Source organism: Hippocampus zosterae, chromosome 13 (genome assembly GCF_025434085.1).
Source record: "Hippocampus zosterae strain Florida chromosome 13, ASM2543408v3, whole genome shotgun sequence".
Lineage (NCBI taxonomy): Eukaryota > Metazoa > Chordata > Actinopteri > Syngnathiformes > Syngnathidae > Hippocampus > Hippocampus zosterae.
Genome location: NC_067463.1, coordinates 14,112,202 through 14,130,002, shown reverse-complemented (window position 1 = coordinate 14,130,002; position 17,801 = coordinate 14,112,202). Strand labels below are relative to the sequence as shown.

General features: G+C 40.7%; 2 protein-coding genes across 3 annotated transcripts; both read right to left on the bottom strand.

Moving 5' to 3' along the window:
- Window positions 1–57: 57 nt before the first annotated feature.
- si:dkey-162b23.4 (sodium/hydrogen exchanger 9B2) lies at window positions 58–9,677 on the bottom strand. Of its 2 annotated transcripts, XM_052084956.1 has the most exons (13): window positions 9,551–9,677; window positions 8,225–8,482; window positions 7,267–7,468; window positions 6,953–7,123; window positions 6,247–6,389; window positions 5,757–5,884; window positions 4,934–5,109; window positions 3,512–3,618; window positions 2,882–3,031; window positions 2,673–2,781; window positions 2,047–2,183; window positions 1,731–1,953; window positions 58–923 (listed from the first exon to the last, which is right to left on the bottom strand). In XM_052084956.1, exons 2-13 carry the CDS (start codon window positions 8,369–8,371, stop codon window positions 862–864), a joined length of 1,755 nt encoding a protein of 584 aa, XP_051940916.1. In that variant the 5' UTR covers window positions 8,372–8,482; window positions 9,551–9,677; the 3' UTR covers window positions 58–861. The 2 variants fall into 2 exon arrangements, with proteins under 2 accessions (XP_051940916.1, XP_051940917.1); XM_052084957.1 differs by lacking the exon at window positions 9,551–9,677 and having other exon boundaries at window positions 1,770–1,953; window positions 8,225–8,956.
- A 215-nt stretch (window positions 9,678–9,892) lies between these two features.
- bdh2 (3-hydroxybutyrate dehydrogenase, type 2) lies at window positions 9,893–17,349 on the bottom strand. Its single transcript, XM_052085098.1, has 9 exons — window positions 17,259–17,349; window positions 15,731–15,809; window positions 15,075–15,171; window positions 13,716–13,824; window positions 13,352–13,412; window positions 13,091–13,204; window positions 11,970–12,028; window positions 11,790–11,882; window positions 9,893–10,317 (listed from the first exon to the last, which is right to left on the bottom strand). The coding sequence occupies exons 1-9, from the start codon at window positions 17,328–17,330 to the stop codon at window positions 10,264–10,266; spliced, it is 738 nt and encodes a 245-aa protein (XP_051941058.1). The 5' UTR covers window positions 17,331–17,349; the 3' UTR covers window positions 9,893–10,263.
- Window positions 17,350–17,801: the final 452 nt, after the last annotated feature.

The following is a 17,801-nucleotide window of genomic DNA, read 5'->3' as shown; positions in this document are numbered from 1 at the left end:
TATAATAATAATAAATTTCATTTATAAGCGCCTTTTAAAACACTCAAGGACACTTTACAACCAAAACAAGATACTTTTGTAACATGAAAGTAACAAAACTGGATTAAAAATGACTATTAAATGATGAGTGTATATGAATATGTTTCAGCTTCTATTTCAAAGCAAAGGGAAATATTTGAGTTACCATTTATACATTTTCCTGAGTTTTTACACATTTTGATTAAATAAAATAGTACTTAAGTGCAAAACGAGCTCCTGTTTCAAAACAAAACACTGTTGTAATTCCCATTTTTATAACTAACTCAATAGGCTGGCCGCTAGCGGATGTAATTATTAGTATTACCATAAAATCAGATTCTCTTATTTGAACAAATACGGAAAAAAAATCAAAATCACATTCATGAAACTAACTCATTCAATGATAATGAACATTTTGACTCTGACGTGAAATTATCTCTCAAAAACTGAATGACCATTCATTCACATGCTCGGATGTGGGTCATTTGTTTGAGGCCTGGAAATCACCAGTGGCTATAAATACATAAGTCATTCACGCTTGTACTCCTGCAACAGAGAGAACAGCAGGAGCTGTCTGAAGACAGCAAGACAAAGTAGGCCACTCGGTGGCTAAAGGAGAGCTGACATATCCAACATGTCATTACAATTGTTTTTGTTTCAAATTAAAACTTGAGTCAAATGTCCCATAAAGAATACATAGAGAAATCGTCAAAAATAGATTGTAACGGTGAAGTGTTCGATGCTAGTACACAGTGTTGCAGCAGTTGTAGACATATGCCCTCAAATCCAAAATTAAACAATTGTTCATTCAACACCTCATTGTTTGCACTGAGATGAGAGAGGTCAAAGAGTACTTTCATAGGTGACCGGCGTTTCATTGTCCTCATCGTCCCCTACCGCAGTGCCTGGGGGAGATACAAAGGGAGCAACGGTTGCTGACATTTTGGGTTATGCTTTTTCAATCTACACCATTAGTTGCTGAAAAATTCCCCTAGTCATTGGTTTTGTGCTCAATCCGAAGTCCTGTTTAATATCGTCAGCCTCTTAAATTAATGGCCAGAATAACATTTTGAGGGTTTATTTATTTATTTTTGCCTTAAACGTCTCCTCAGGATGCTGGCCACCTCTGCTAAAAGCAGCTGCATCGTTAGTCAAACAGATCATTCAATTCTAGGACCGAAATTAAATTATTAATACATTAAAGATCATCAGAATATTGCTCAGTTTTACTGGTTTTCTGAACAAAATGACATGGGAAATTAATATTTTTAAATAATGTTAAATACATTTAAAATAAATTATTATTACAAAAGTGATGATATATAAATTCTAATATAGCAAAATCTTGTCAACAAACCGTGTTACACTTCATGTAGTGCTTTGCCACCACGTGGATGCACCTACTGTATAGGCCATTATAAACCTCTTTAAAGAGGCACCAATTATTCACAGTTTTCACTATTTGTGGATGAGCTTGATCCCAAAACACAGTAGTAGGTAGCTCTTTGTTTTCTATGTAATATTGGAGGTCTCTTGCAAAACTTAAGTGGTTGAGTGGTCAGTTTTCTAAATAACTAGTCTTTGGCAGTAACATTGGAGGGAAAGCAGAGCTACATTCCTGTTGCATTTACTCACTACTTCACAACTACGAGGCATGGGTGGTGAAATCTGAGCTGGGTTTGATTGATAAATAATGCAGACACGTTACCTACCTAAGAAAAAAGCTGATAAATTCGGTTTGACTCGCTCACCACAGGCTGAGTTCTTTGGTTTCTGCAACAGGCATGGTCCACACAGGCCTATTATAAGGGCTCCGACTGGCGCCGTGAGAAGAATGGAGAGCACAGCCACGGTCAGCACATCCATGCCATACTTCTGCATCTGCTCGTCTTGCCTTGTTCTGGCCATGTCCAAAGCTGTGGAGCCAATAGCTGCCTGAAAATTGCAAAACGAGTTTAGCTCTGCAGTCCTCTGTGTAAACAACCAGCAAACGTCTGAATACTTTATTTAATTTTTTTAAGAGAATACCTGGACAGTGGCTTTGGGCATCCAAGCCAGGGCAATAAACAGCTTCTCTCGAATGTTGAAGCCGGCGAACAACACGCAAACATAGGTGAAAAGGAGACGAACCAGCAGGGCAATGAGCAGAGAAGCAATACCCAGACCTGCACGAGAAAACACGGATGCACAACACTGTCACATAACTTTGAATGACAAAAGCTTCCCCAGTACGTTGAGGTCAAAGTATACAGCTTTCAAGATCAATTTTCAGGCTCTTCCAGACCCTTAAAATCGTACACATCAAAATCAGTAATAAATATATGATTGTATAAACAATTGTTTTATCAGAGTACAAACAGAATATTTAATGCTTCACATGAAACCATAAATGCTTTAATGAAATCTTAAATATAAAGGTGTTTTTTTTCCACATTAACCACATCCTCATCTTTTTGTTTCAAATTCATTGTGAAGATTAAAAAAACTAAATACGTCTGGGCCTAGCTAAATAGTATATATACTCCATATTCCCCTCTGACAGCAATTTATAACACTAGTATTCAGCAATATGTTTTTAAAAACACAAAAATGCAACATCTAAAACTATAGCACTTTTAAGAATTGTGTTTAGGAGATCATCTCGGTGTTCTCACCAACTGTGTGTCCCTCCAACTCCGACACTCTTATCTCTGCTCCGATTAAGCCAAACAGAAGTGGCTGAAACACATCCCAAGCCCAGCCTACCACTTCCTCCACGCGTGCCTAAACAGATACACAGAACTTGGTGTTGCTTTCTGTTGCCTCTGGCGTGCATGTGGCCGAGTAGGAAAAGTATGACTGTCAATCCAATGATGATTGTTACCTTTTCTGTACCCCATCCGAGACCAGCGAGAAATGCCAATACCAGAGTACAGAGGCCACCAGAACCAGGAAATCCAGCCACACTGCTGCCAAACACCGCAAAGACAGACAGGCCGAGCACCAAGAAGGATCGCTTCATCACCAAGTGTTTCTACAAGGACAAATCACAGTCAGTGAGTACATATTGTATGTTGTGTTTTATACACTATGCTGGCCGATCACAGTTTTAGGGTTCATTTGAGATTTTCCACAATTGCACACCTGAGGGGGAGTAGCATTCATCAAAATACAAACAGACTGTATGATTGTCGTTTGGCGCCTGCATTTTGCAAAAGACACAAGGAAGTTCGAAAACAGGAACGGAACTAGAAATATAAAGGGGGAGCATATCTTATTTGCATTACAACCATGTGTTTTGTTTACTTTCTTTGTCCCTTTTTTCAAATCTCAAATCAAATTTGAATTTTCAAGACTTTCAAGCACCAGTGGGAAGCGTGGCTTCGAAACTCTGTATTTCCAACTCTCAGTAACTGCCTGGGGTCAATACCAAGGTTTTTTGGTATTGAATTTGATGACAATGAAGAAACACCTCCGCAAAGTGTAGTGATGTTGCAAGATGCTCAACATCTACCTGGTCAAGACTAGGAAAGTACTGGATGAGAAAGCCAAGAAGGATCCCAGCAACCAAGCCACTGGCCACCTCCAGCACACCTCTCAAGATGTTGTACCATGTGGAACCTACAAGAGTAAGATTTATTTAAAAAATTCAGTCATAACCTATTTGGTCAGAAAAATTGGCTTTTTAAAAATGTGTTTGAAGAATAAATCAATTCAACTTGGGAGTGTTTTCTGAAAACTGAGCATATTACAGAGAGCACATGGAAATGTTCCATAATTTATTTTCAAGATGATGAGTAAATACTCTCCATCAGTTTCATAAGCCCACCAATAAAATCATGTTGTTGTGCTACAACATGTTTACATGAGGAGACAATAACCCATGGCACAGCCTTGCAAAAATCACTACAGCAGAGGTTCAACTCAGCTGTCTCATTAAAACTCAGATGGCTGATGTAAAGAAAGCAAAAGTGCGATACACGGTCTTAATATTCATCCATCCATCCATTTTCCGAACCGCTTAATCCTCACGAGGGTCACGGGGGTGCTGGAGCCTATCCCAGCCATCTTCGGATAGTAGGCGGGGGACACCCTGAATCAGTTGCCAGCCAATCGCAGGGCACACAGAGACAAACAACCATCCACGCTCACATTCACACCTAGGGACAATTTAGAGCGTCCAATCAGCCTGCCATACATGTTTCTGGAATGTGGGAGGAAACCGGAGCACCCAGAGAAAACCCACGCAGGCCCGGGGAGAACATGCAAACTCCACACAGGGAGGCCGGAGCTGGAATCGAACCTCTGCACTGTGAAGCCGACGTGCTAACCACTAGACTACCGGGCCGCCCCGGTCTTAATATTATTGTTGTAAAGTGTTTTCTTCCTGATATTTAAAGTTTAAGCCCCCTTGGCTTATACAAAGAAGCTCTTTTTTTTGTAATAATGTTATGAGAGATATGCATGACAACGATTTTCATTTAATAATCAGTTGAGTTACCTTGTAAGAATCATCACCATGTATGAGTGAGGGGGTACTCATGGTATGACAAAAAGGTTCGGGAGTGCACAAGACAGAGAAGATCGTGAAGGTGACAATGAGACCCAAATTTGCAAATTGTTCTACAGTAAGTCAGAACACTCCATTAGCTATCACTAAACAACACTAACGCAGTAATAAAGTCAGAATCAGAGTAAATATTTGTATGAAAAACATTTTGAGGCCATAAAGTAACTTAGCATGCCATCTTGTGCTTCATGACGACATACTGTGTTCTTCTTCAAACCACTTCATTGTGCACCACTTGTCATTTCAAAATGCTCTACCTTAAAAGGCAGAATTTTTCAAAAAATTGCAAGCACCACTGACGCACATTTTGGCATCTCAGTGGTGACGTGAGCTACACTAAAACTTTGCTTTTTCCTCCCCAATTACCTGTAGCGAAAGCCATGCCCAAGCATGTAGTGAACCCTGTTATGGCAAGTATGTCATCAAAGCTGCCCGCTGCCATCAACAAAGTTGGGATGCCTTGCTCCACACCGTAACCGTCCTTCTGCAGTAGCAACATGGAGGGGACCACCACTGCGGGAGACACGGCGCCGAGCACAAAGCTGCAAAGTGCAAGAGACGGCTCCATTCATTGGATACGATGGCCGGCTAACATCATTGCCAAAGCCATTTTGCAATATTTTTGGACGACAAGAAAAAAATATTTTCAGAACACACAGTCATTTTTTTTTATTGATATTGTAACAAAAACTTCAACTTGATGGCTGAACAAGTAAAGCCCCTGACCCACTGAGGGGCAAACAATTGAGACTCTTGGTGCAGGTAGAAAACTGCATGTTGACATCAAGGTCACTATGGTTCGCAAATCATTCTGCAACAGTTTTTGTGATTTCTCTTGTCGCAAGGAAATTTTGAACACGTTTAAAATTCTCTTGCGACAAGAAAAGTACAGGCAAATGTCTGGCGACCATTTGGCGAACTTTTGCGACCTTCACCAAAAGCTGAGGAACTCTGATGTGAACGTTACATCCTCTGCCTTTGAAATTATTCATCATTGTTTGCCGCTCAGTTGGATAGGGGCTTAAGCGACAGGGAAAAGACCCCACCCCCCACAAAAAAGTGTGATCTAAAAAACATATATTTTCCCCCTCGTTTTCTAAAAACATTGAAACATGACTGAGGCAATTATGCAATGTCGCCAGTGATATTTAAATGAGCTGTTATAGACGGAGAGAGGGGAGATATTTACCCTAGGATGAAGCCCCACACCCAGGGCAAACCCATGAGGAAGTGGGAGACCAGAGCTATGGTGCAGGCCTCTATGATGCATGGCCCCACTGCCACACGCAAACACACAGACTTTAGCTTCCTCAGAGCCTGGCAAAGCAAACGATCCAAGAGGTTATAATCAACATTTTTATATCCTTAAGATCTGTTTATATGATTATACATTTCGTGTTATTCATGTTTTGCCTTGAGTTGTTCTTATTACAAATGAATAAAGTATCAATGTATCTATATTAGCCTGATATGTTATTTTATAGGTTTATAATCAAAACATGTCAGTAGAACATCCATCCGACAACAACAGACATCAATAAAAATGATATACTGGTACATTTAATGTCGAATATTACAAAATTGGAGAATTTGTCAAAAAGCAGTGTCACAATTTTGCAGCCCACATGCTGTATTTAGCTTGAACAAACTTTTCTGTAGCTCTGAATCCAACGTCTTACCGAGGGATCCAAACCCAGACCGGCTCTGGCTAGGATGACCGCCAGCGCAATGTTCCTGAGGGAGGCGGACCACTTGAAGTTAATGTACACACCGTCTGTTATTACTGGGACATTTCTCAGCATGACACCCATGAGTAGCATACCTGCAGTAGGAAACAAACGTTGCTGTTAATTTGATCCTCCCACTGTGTTCAAGTTCACATAGTTTTAGTCTCAGATAGGACTCCTGAGGCTCCACAATCCAATTGTATGACAACCACAATCATGCATGTATTAATCCAACCTTTTTTGTCATATGATGTTAAATTTGCTGCTGAAAATATGCAAACAGAAGTCACTTTTAATATAGCACACAATGTTGAAAATTAACCCTCTCATGCACCCTGTAACCTGATAAGATGTCCAACTGTTGTCCCTGAAAGGGTTAAAAAAACAAAACAAACAGAAAAGATGTTTCATAGATGACCAAAATGTATTGCACCAATTTCCAATCTCTGTTTATGACATACAGGCCACGTAAGTACCAAAAAGCAAGCTGTTCAACCCAGCACTGCAAAGCATCAGAGAACAACATTGGATTAGATTTACAATTTTACCTGAACAAAAAATATTTGTGAATTGGTGGACTAAAAATTACCGGTAAATATATCTATGTATCTAGTTTGTGCAGCACTTATTTTTGTCCTAAAGATGTTTCATTTCATACCAAGAAGTGGAGGGAATGGTGGAAGTCTCGGCAGCCGAATCAGAGCCACCAGTTTGCCACCAATGACTGCAGAGATGAAAAGCACCGTAATGCCAAACAGGTTACCACCTGGAAGACATTCGTCCTCTGTGACGGACCACACCACTCCAAAGAGCACCGCGGCCAAGAGGACTGGAGAAGACATAAGTCAACAGAGTTAAGAAAAATATTACATATTAATGCTGTTTTGAGGAAAGAGGTTTGATAATGTCATAGATTATCACTGACGGCATTATAACCTGGGTAGGCCTAAAAGGATCCTGTTGTGGGTTTACCTTTTGTAATGACAGAGGCCACAAGGCCTCTTGGAGGACAAGGGCAAAATCTGTGAAGCAAGGGGCAGCAAACAAGTGGTGGTTCTGTGTTGGTTCCCGCATCCACCACAGGGTGGCGAGGAAGAAAATAAGTTGTTTCCTCTGTGACATTTGGACTGGAACAACGTCTCACCACTACTTGGATCTGGTTCACATTCAGGTGCTGGAAAGAGAGACACAGAGCATGGAAGAAAACTACTTTAATATTTCATCAAAGAGAATAGTAACCAAATGACTTTTCAGATGATTATAATATAAAGGTCTAATACAATCATCATTATGCTTTTCTACAACAGCATACACTTGGCTCTTCTCGACAATGTGTTTGTCTGGTCCGTTTCCACTTCCAAATAGTACCAAGAAAAACTATGAAAACCCCACCACATTTACCATATCATGGAACAACAGGGGAATGTGAGTATTCTAGATTTACTTCTCCGCATGTCATATGTTTGAGGATAACTGAGAGAAGCAAGAAAACAGATCGCTGGAGCAAAGTGGAAATTGTGGCATGTAGTGCTACTACAACTACAGCATAAAGAGCTAAAGCATATCCACAAGGTAAGCCAATGTTAGCATGTGTTTAGTTCTGTCATTTCTAGCCATACATCCCCAAAAGTTACACAGATGGGACAATGAAATATCAGCTTCACCAGTGATTGACAGGCAGTGGTTTACATTTGGTATCTGTTCAGCCTTCTGAGAACACCAGGTGACCAGATATTGAGTGTGTGTTTTTTTACAGTGTTACACAAAAAATATTATCGCTCGACTGTTGGAAAAATGTAGCAAAAAGACAAACGCAGAGTAATAAAGTGAGAATAATCACATTAGTAGAGTATGTAACTCAATTGATTATCATGAAAGTTAACTGAATTATATATTTTAGTTAGGGATAAGAAATAAAAGTTAATACTACCTCCACATGGTTTCCTGATGGCAAAGGGATTCTGTCTAGAAGTGGACTGGGTGCGGGACTTGGTGCGGGACTTGGTGCATGACTGGGTGCAGGACTGGGTGCAGGACTGGGCACCGGAGTGGAAGGTTTGGACCGTGTGTCCTCCATGGTAGAATGGAATATCTGGTCCACTCTTTTCTATCACAGCACATTCAACTGAGGGGTGGAATTCCTGGCCATAGATGGAGCAGCTCCAGCACAACTTGTACCCGTCCACCTCTTTAATTCCAACAACACAGAAAACGGTAATGTCAGTGGAATGTAATCGCATTTAAGAAAAGTACTGGGCTCCTTTTTGCGTGTCCACTTCATTGCTGCTGATTTGAGCTCTTCTGGCAAAGCCGTACTAAACAATATCCATCAATTTTCTGTACCGCTTTATCCTCGCTAGGGTCACAGAGGGGGTGCTGGAGCCTTAAAAATACGAGTCGTAGAATCCGCCGTCAAGGATCATATACTACAATGTTTTGTCAATCACGAGCTGATGGCACTGGCAACAGCAGTTGGTTAATCCAATACCTTACTGTCACCAGACCACACTAATCGATGCTTACATGCTTGGCCATATGGCACGACGAGCAGTGGAAGTAGGTGAACGTAGATGTTTCCGCCAAAGTCTAGCCTCCGTTAATCGGCATACATAGCCAATCCTAACAGCTAGCTAACTTGTCTAAGTTTGAGGAGGGTCTCGCTCTTCGCCTGAATGGGTTAATAGCGAACAACCTCTACGTCATTACAAGGGCGTGGCAACATGGGATGCTAACCGGTTAGCATCGCGTTACTTTACAATTGGCGTAAATCCACGCGTCCTGGTTCACTGCGAGCTTAGATATATTTTCGGACATCGCCGAGCTCTAACTAAAGCGTCTCTTTGCCCTCGGTTTGTATGCATCAACATTTTAACATTACAGATTTACAGCAGTGCTGTCTGTCACGCCGACATTTTAGCAACAAAAATAACCAATTACTGTATTAGCTTGTCGCGAAAGACTAAAGTAAGAACCAGGCAAGTTGTACAGTACTGTATATGGAACTAATCAGTAATAATTCACCCTTCTGGACTTTTCGGTCTTTACGAGCAAAAACATCAACAGATTTAAGACATACATCCATACATGCACGATTAAAACAATTTACAGCACATACTCAATTCTTGTAATAAATTCTGTGTTTAGTGCTCTTCAAGTCAATTACGGAACCTCTTGTCCGATAAGGGATGCTGGACGTCGTAAATCCCGTAACGTTCCTATATTAATAATCAATTAAATGTAGGGAAAAAACACTTACCTCACACCATAAACATTGTCAAAGCTTGGGAACTGGCATTGGCAGGCTTTCTGGCAGATTGGCCGGGAAGGAAATGGTAATAAGATTAGCGATGTCCAGTCTCTGTCGTGTGGTATTGGTGTAAGGCTGGGAGGGGGGAGGTTAAGTACAAACATTGCGTAGTGCACATCATGCGATTTAATGTTTATTAATAATAATAATACATTTTATTTGAAAGCGCTTTTCATCACACTCAAAGACACTTTACAAGAGCTTAAAACACAGGATAAAAATGTGCATTTAAAACAAGCATACATAATTTACAGAAGCACATTTAGATTTATTATACTGTATTACAATATTAATCATTTGGACACAATCAAATTTGTTCACATTGGTCTCGATTTTCGTATCCAGAACAAGTGTAGCTCAAAGCACGTTCTCATTGCATGGGTGGAGTTTTCTTTCTTTAGATATTTTTATGGACGAGCAAAGGTAGAAACGAGAGTTTGCGCCATTGTGGGAGTGAACACAGGTGAATTGAAGCGGCTCCCGTCATCCTTTTTAAATACAATGCAAGAGAGGCACAGGCAATTAAATCCACCAAAATCACATTGCATCACCTGTGCCACAACTTGGGACTTGCTCAATATAATTAAAAAGTGTTAACATAGTGAATCGGCCAATCTTAAAGTGGCACCTATGATTGATGGGACAAGCTTGCTTCATGCTCTTCAAAGCCTCCAACCTCCATCGATGATTTGCTCTGTGCCAGTCACATAAGCCGACTGTGGAGGAGCGCGCGCACACACACCAGATAGATACATTAGGTATGCATTTCATACATGGTGTCTCAATTTAAGAATTATAATTTTGCTTATCATTCGGTTAGATGAGAGGCCATTTTTTTCTCTTTCTCCTTTCTTCTTTCTACATACATTCTTGCTGCTGGAGGCTGTAAATTTCCCCAGTGTGGGACGAATAAAGGATATCTTATCTTATCAGCCTTTGACATTTTTGGACTTTGCAGATTTTGTAAGCATATCAATAAGGGCAAGGCCCATGGCTCGCCAATTTACATTGGAGCAGCATTGTCAAAGTGTCCCCAGGGATGGGGGTACTCTGCTCCCTCTCCCCTCTTAATGTAACTATGGAAGGGGTACTCGTATAAAACCAAAATTACTATTTAATTATCTATCACTTTATTTGGGGATTTGAAGTGAATATTGAAAAATTGGTCTTTTACTTGTTTGTATTGTTGTTTAGTGTTTTTGTTCGGTGGTTGCTGTGGTTTATTTCTCTAATGATTTCCATCATTAGAATAACAAATCTAACAAATCCCACGTTAAGGATAGCTTCTCTCTTGCTGGCTTGATGTTGCATTAGGTCAGTGCTGTCTGCGCAGAACCCCACAAGGAAGTGTCACTATGTTGCATTCACGTATGATTTTTATTTTTAATTTTTTTGCATTAGTTTTGAGATCTGAAGGAATTAAAAAAAATACATGCAAAAAAACTTACTTGCCCTCTGGCAAAGATTTCCTTTCCATGAATGCAGTTCAGTGTCAATTTGAGAAGCTAAATGACTATTACACTGCTTGGGTAGTACAATTTATGCTACCACAATGCTATCACAAACAGGAACCGTACTTGACAAACCATGCAACAAACCATGCGGTTCAGGCCTGCTACTACCACAAATGATGAAAATGCCCAAGTCCAAGAGCAGGTGTTCACGCAAAGGGACGAATAAAGGATATCTTATCTTATCTTATCTGGAGGGCCGCTTGGGAGACTGAAAAAGCTTTACACTTTACCAACAGATTGTTAAAAGGTTTCAAGCAGAATATTACGAGGCTCAAAATGACCACAAGATTATGATGCCCATCTACCTACAGTTGGGTAAAGCTTTATCACTCTCAGAATCATCTGTTCAATCAAGTTTTTGTGGATGCAGAGTTCACTGGCGTGTTCCTCGGCTTTGTGCAAACACCTGCGCTAAAGGGTTTGGCGTTTTCATCATTGGAGGTAGTAGCAGGTCTTCCGCTGTGTGGTTTGTCGAGAACAGCTCAAGCTTTGAGAAACTTGCTATGTATAGCGTAAATGGTATGTCCAAAGTAGTTGTAGTGTTAAAGCAGTGTGATGGCGACAAAGCTTCTCAAAAGGGCATTCAGGTTTTTACAAAGCAGTGTCAAGTCAACTCCTACGGGAGCAAATATCCAAAGTATAAACAAGGCTGCAAATATCTCAAGCACCCTCACCTCATCTGAGGCCAGGTAGACACACAGGTACGCCACCTCTTCAGCTGTGCACATCCTGCCCGTTTTCTGCCTTGCCATGAAATCCTTGTAAGCCTGTTAAAAGGGGTTGCACAGTAGCATGTATCCACATCAGAACATTACTGTAAGAATACAGCAAACAATAAATAAAGTGTTCAGTACCTTTTCTGGGTCAGGTTGAGCTTGGATTCTACCCCTCAGTGATGGAGTGTCAACAGTACCTGAGGAAAAATTAGCTCACAAAGTTTTTAAAAGTACATTTTCTTCCTGATTAATGTCATTTGCATATGGTCTAGGGCTGAAGGAAAATGTATTTTTTAACAGACACAAGCAATAATTCAACTTGTATTACAGTAAACAACATCAGATTTATGACACATAGATGTCTTATGGGTTAGAATTAAACTGAAATAAAGCCAAATGAACCATTCATCAACAAAAGACAATTTCAATATCTATTTCAATTAGGGTTATTAACTTCGTAAACGCTTTGATTTCAAGCATTTACTATGACAACACTACATGAATAAAAATATACATACATAAAATAAAGCTTACTGACTCACCAAAATGAATAATAAACATTGCATCATTTGCGATTTGAAAATTGCATTCTTGCGATGTCAATTTGAATTTGATTAGTTGTTCAGTCAAGTCAGCTCTATTGTCACATATGCTCTATGTGCAACATACAGCACAGATGGAATTTCTTTCCTCTCAAGCACAGTGCAAATATGCAGTGCATTGAAAACACACACAGCTTAAAATAAGGGCAGCGAAACTGAACTGCATTAAAAGACATAAAATGCAAAAAAAAGACCCCAAAAAATTGCAAATTTCCCCAGGGTGGGACAAATAAAGGTTATCTTATCTTAAAAATACATAAATATAAACAAATAAAACAATAAATAGCAATCAACAGACAACCAAGAGCACTTGTGATTATTGTGGGTTAAAGTTAGTTCGTGCATTGTTTAAGGGCAAACAATTAGCACTAATATAGTCTCTTCCATATAAATTAAACTAACATAAAAGTCTTGTAGACAAGCTGTGAAAGCCTTTTTCATGCATCAAAAACAAAGTTTCGACAAATGCAAAAACTTCACGCCTCTATTTCCTTCTGCATTATCCATTTGAATGGTTTTACAACTGCTGCGGCTGTTGTGCAAGCACTATATACTTTGTAAAGAAAGATGTACTGTATTGTACAGCCTAGGAACAGTCACAGGACACAGTGACATGTTGTTTTCATTTTTGTTATTTACTGAATGTTCTTGACTTACCAGGACAAACACAATTGCAGCGAATGCCTTGCTCAATGAAATCGGCGGCTATGGATTTGGTGAGGCCAATCACGGCCGCCTTGGACGTGCTGTACGCACACCGGTTCACCACACCTGTGTCAAGGAAACATATGTCACACGCACACGCGCGCCCGCAAAGCTGTTATCTGGCATAAGAGGATTGACATGGTCATACAACTGTGCCTTAATGTCTCTTTAAATAAGCATTTGTTACACAAGTGGATCTAAAGGTTGCTTCACCTTTTATGCTTGATGCAACGGAAGCCATGTTTATGATGTTTCCAGACTTTCTTGCCAACATCTGCAATGACAACATTTTGAGGGATGATTGAATTAACCCATACAACAATAGCGTAAGTGTTGGGTTCAGCATAGGTACATTTTATTTATATCCAAGGTAGATTTCCAATTTCAGTTTAATCTATGAACGCGGATTGGTGATTGAGCAGTTACTGCTCATCATGACGCAGGCTCGGAGTAAAAACAGCTTATCTGAGTGTACAAAGGTTGACAACCCAAGAAATAAACATACGTCAGTCAATTTACAGCTGCAACGGAACAGGATCAAGTGGATTAGGCATTTAGTGAGAAGGCCAAGGGTCACCTTTGGCAAGAAAGCTCTGCACATAAGGTACATGCTCCGGACATTCACATCCATGGTAAAATCCCAGTTGGCCTCTTCACAATCCAAGATGGAGCCGTGGTGCACAAACCTATTATGATCACACAAACAAACACACACTTGAAAAAAAAAAATAATGTCTACATTCTCATCTAAGCGTATAAGAGACAAAACTGTAGGCATTAAAGAAAGAATGACATGACGTAACTACAATTTATCATTAAAACAATACAACTCTCCCAATTGTGTCCTTGTATGTTACACATCTTACTGCGCTCCTTATGTGAGAGTATGGCCTTTGTTAAGGAGATTTAACAAAGGTCAAGGGAAGGTTAAACCTTGAGGTATAGGGATTGTTGATACAGAGTAAAGTGGGAGATGGAAACACAAGTAGCGTAAAACAAGATGATGGCTGCGCAATTATAGCCAGATTCATTGCTACTGTTATTTACTGTATCTGAACTGACTCAAAATTGTCCAAAGGTATGAACGCGAGTATGAATAGCTCGTCTATAAGTGTCGAGGATTGGCTAGTGATCAGTCAGGGGCCAACACCATCTTTTGCCCAAAGTGGGCTAGGACAGGCTCCAGCTCACCAGCGACGGTTTATGACGATAAGCACTATAGAAAATGGACTGATGAGCGGGTGACTGATTATCATTTCAGCAGACCCCAAAACCACTTCTTGACCCCATTGGCATTTCTGCCAATGTCATCAATGTCCATTCATCCTTGGTCTCTGCTGATCCTTGCGCCTATTTCCTGAAACAGTAGTGACCAGATTTTCAACATGGCCTGATGACAGCCCCACATATGGTGGACTGTCTGAGCCTTCACCATCAGTCCGAACTGACGAGATTAAAAATAATAAAATGATGTGGCGTAACTTGTTGATAAAACGTGATCTATATATTTTTTCTCTTATAGGCACTACACTTAGATTTAGAGAGGGGTAGAGAATTCCGGTTCCTCGAGAGCCATATCCTGCCTGTTTTAGACCCCTCTCTACTTCAACACACCTTATTCAAATGATCAGCTCATCAGCAAGCTCTTCAGAAGTCCGTAACGCCCACGAACAATTGAATCAGGTGAGTTGGAGTAGGGAGGGATCTAAAATAGGCAAGATATGGCTCTCAAGGATCTGGAGTTCCCCAACCCTGATTTAGAACATATTACACATGCATATTACATATGAATGCTGGCCTGGCGAAAAACAAAACATCTCACACTCCGACCATTAAAGATATTTTCGCATAGCGTCGCTCATCAAAATTATATTTAGTTAAAGACTGTTTGAGGAACTACAAACAATGTTAGTGTTCCTGGAAAAAGGTAAGGTACCCTGCAACATTGAAGAGGACATCTATGTGGTCATGTTCTTTGGCCAAGGCCTCCACTTGGTCCTTCTTGGTCACATCCACCACCTTGGTCCTAATCCCTGCTCGGACAGAGAAAATTCAGAATGACAAATCTGCTTTTTAAAGGTGTTTGCAATGACGGTATATAAATATGAACAGTATCTAAACATCGGGGCGGCCCGGTAGCCCAGTGATTAGCACGTCGGCTTCACAGTGCAGAGGTACCGGGTTCGATTCCAGCTCCGGCCTCCCTGTGTGGAGTTTGCATGTTCTCCCCGGGCCTGCGTGGGTTTTCTCCGGGTGCTCCGGTTTCCTCCCACATTCCAAAAACATGCATGGCAGGCTGATTGGACGCTCTAAATTGTCCCTAGGTGTGAGTGTGAGTGCGGATGGTTGTTCGTTTCTGTGTGCCCTGCGATTGGCTGGCAACCGATTCAGGGTGTCCCCCGCCTACTGCCCGAAGACAGCTGGGATAGGCTCCAGCACCCCCCGCGACCCGAGTGAGGACCAAGCGGCTCGGAAGATGAATGAATGAATGAATATCTAAACATCATAAAACTCTCGGGTATGCATTGCCTGTGCTCTTGTCATTGCAACACGGTACTTCACCAGCAGGTGGCGGTATTAGACAGTCTCTACCTTGAATACCATCCAGTTCCTTGAGCTTTTCCTCATTTATATCAGTTGCAGTGACTTGAGCCCCCTCCTTTGCAAAGGCCTGGAAATTTAGAAAACAAAACTGTTACAAAAGCTTTTAGCAAGGAAACATATTAAATATCCCCAAATTCTAACTTGACTGCATGTTTTTGCAGGGGGCGGGAGATAGTCATTCATTGAACATGTCTCAGCCCACCTTTAGGAACAACATTAAGGCAGGGTAGTTATTAAAATTCCATGACTGGGTTTCTATAGTTTTAATCTAATTGTTTTCGATTATTCTATTGTGATTTTTGCAATGTCTTAATCATTTTTGTTGCTCTTTCTATAATTCTTTTAATGTAAAGCAATTTGAATTTTCTTGTACATAAAATATACTGCACAAATAAACTTGCCTTGCCTAGTTATCCATCCATCCATTTTCTGAACCGCTTAATCCTCACTAGGGTCGCGGGGGGTGCTGGAGCCTATCCCAGCCGTCTTCAGGCAGTAGGCGGGGGACACCCTGAATCGGTTGCCAGCCAATCGCAGGGCACACAGAACCATTCGCACTCACACTCACACCTAGGGACAATTTAGAGTGTTCAATCAGCCTGCCACGCATGTTTTTGGAACGTGGGAGGAAACCGGAGCACCCGGGGAAAACCCACGCAGGCCCGGGGAGAACATGCAAACTCCACACAGGGAGGCCGGAGCTGGAATCGAACCCGGTACCTCTGCACTGCCGACGTGCTAACCACTGGACTACTGGGCCGCTTGCCTAGTTACATGATGTCAATTTCTTATACTTAATACCCCAACCCTCAATCATCATCAACGATGTTGTATCAAAGCAACTTTCAAAGACCAACTTGAATGTTCAACAGATTCCCAACACGACCAAGCCACGTTTAATAATATGCATTTCACTGCAAATGGTCTGAGACCATTTTAAAGTATTCTCTCGGCTTTAAATCTTTCACACTGCATGGAATATTGCAATGCTCTATCTCACCCACTTTCAAGAGGGGTACTGCTTTTCGATAGAATAGAATTGGCCAATCTTGACAAGGACATTTTCACACTCTTCTCTTGTGACATGAAGAGGCATCTTGTAACATCTACAGGATCACAAAATCGCATATATTTAATGTGAATGATACTTACAACACTGCCATGCAAGCAACAAAACAGATTTCATGAACTAAAACTGTTATTGTTGTATGATAATGGCTTGGTGTAGTGTTGAGAAACATGTATACCACTTACGGTTTTGCTTTGGAGCTCAGTCATTTATAAAAAAAAGGGGGGGGCGATGTACTGCTATTGCACAGACATTTTATCACACAAAATGGTTTACCCAATATGCCACATAATGGGACAACATTAATGTTTGTTGCTTGCATACAGTTGCAATATGTGAGTCAACACTAGAAACGGTGTTGACTGGCATACAGCAGCCTATTAAATAATCATTTTGCACTGATAATGTGGAACATATCAGTGGGAAATACTTATTAAATCTCATTACTATTGCAGCAGCACGTCCAATCCCCTGTGCAGCGGCTGACAACACAATCACTTTCCCATCTAAGCGGCCCATGGAGCACTGATCCCAGTTGCTGTATGAAAAAAACAAGAGCATAGAACAACAATTGACATCAAGTCTGTTTTGTTCATAAAGGCACCATCTCTCGCCGTTAATTTTCTCAAGCTATAAATCAAAACAGTGGAACTCGCAAAACCTTCTCAAGTGGTACGATGTGAGCATTTTCATTTTTATTTGGCTTTTCATAATAGCACCAGTCGAAGAAAAAAAGTGTGATGAAGACAAGAGATAAGGCTAGAATGACACATTACGTCAACAAAACAAAAAAAAATCAATAAGTGAATAGCAAATGTAATTGCGGCAACCGATTCATAAGAACACAATGCATTTCAAGCGTACTAGGGTTTGCTAAATTTAATGTACTGCGTCACCTAATGCTGTATTGTGATCCAATTGAGTGAGTCAGAATTGACCAAAAACAGGCCGATTGTAAATTGCACTCCAGTTTTATAGTGTTCACTCTGT

Bases quoted from the DNA above. Each gene is read 5' to 3' on its own strand.
- si:dkey-162b23.4 (XM_052084956.1), bottom strand. From the start codon at position 8,371: ATGGAGGACACACGGTCCAAACCTTCCACTCCGGTGCCCAGTCCTGCA. The intron at 7,469-8,224 runs GTAGTATTAACT...CTCTCTTTCCAG, and splicing joins CATCAGGAAACCATGTGGAG to CACCTGAATGTGAACCAGAT. The intron at 3,619-4,933 runs GTAATTGGGGAG...TTACTCTTGTAG, and splicing joins GGGCATGGCTTTCGCTACAG to GTTCCACATGGTACAACATC.
- bdh2 (XM_052085098.1), bottom strand. From the start codon at position 17,330: ATGGGCCGCTTAGATGGGAAAGTGATTGTGTTGTCAGCCGCTGCACAG. The intron at 15,810-17,258 runs GTAATGAGATTT...CTAAATTTCCAG, and splicing joins TTGGACGTGCTGCTGCAATA to GCCTTTGCAAAGGAGGGGGC. The intron at 13,825-15,074 runs GTACCTTACCTT...TGATCATAATAG, and splicing joins GTCCTCTTCAATGTTGCAGG to GTTTGTGCACCACGGCTCCA.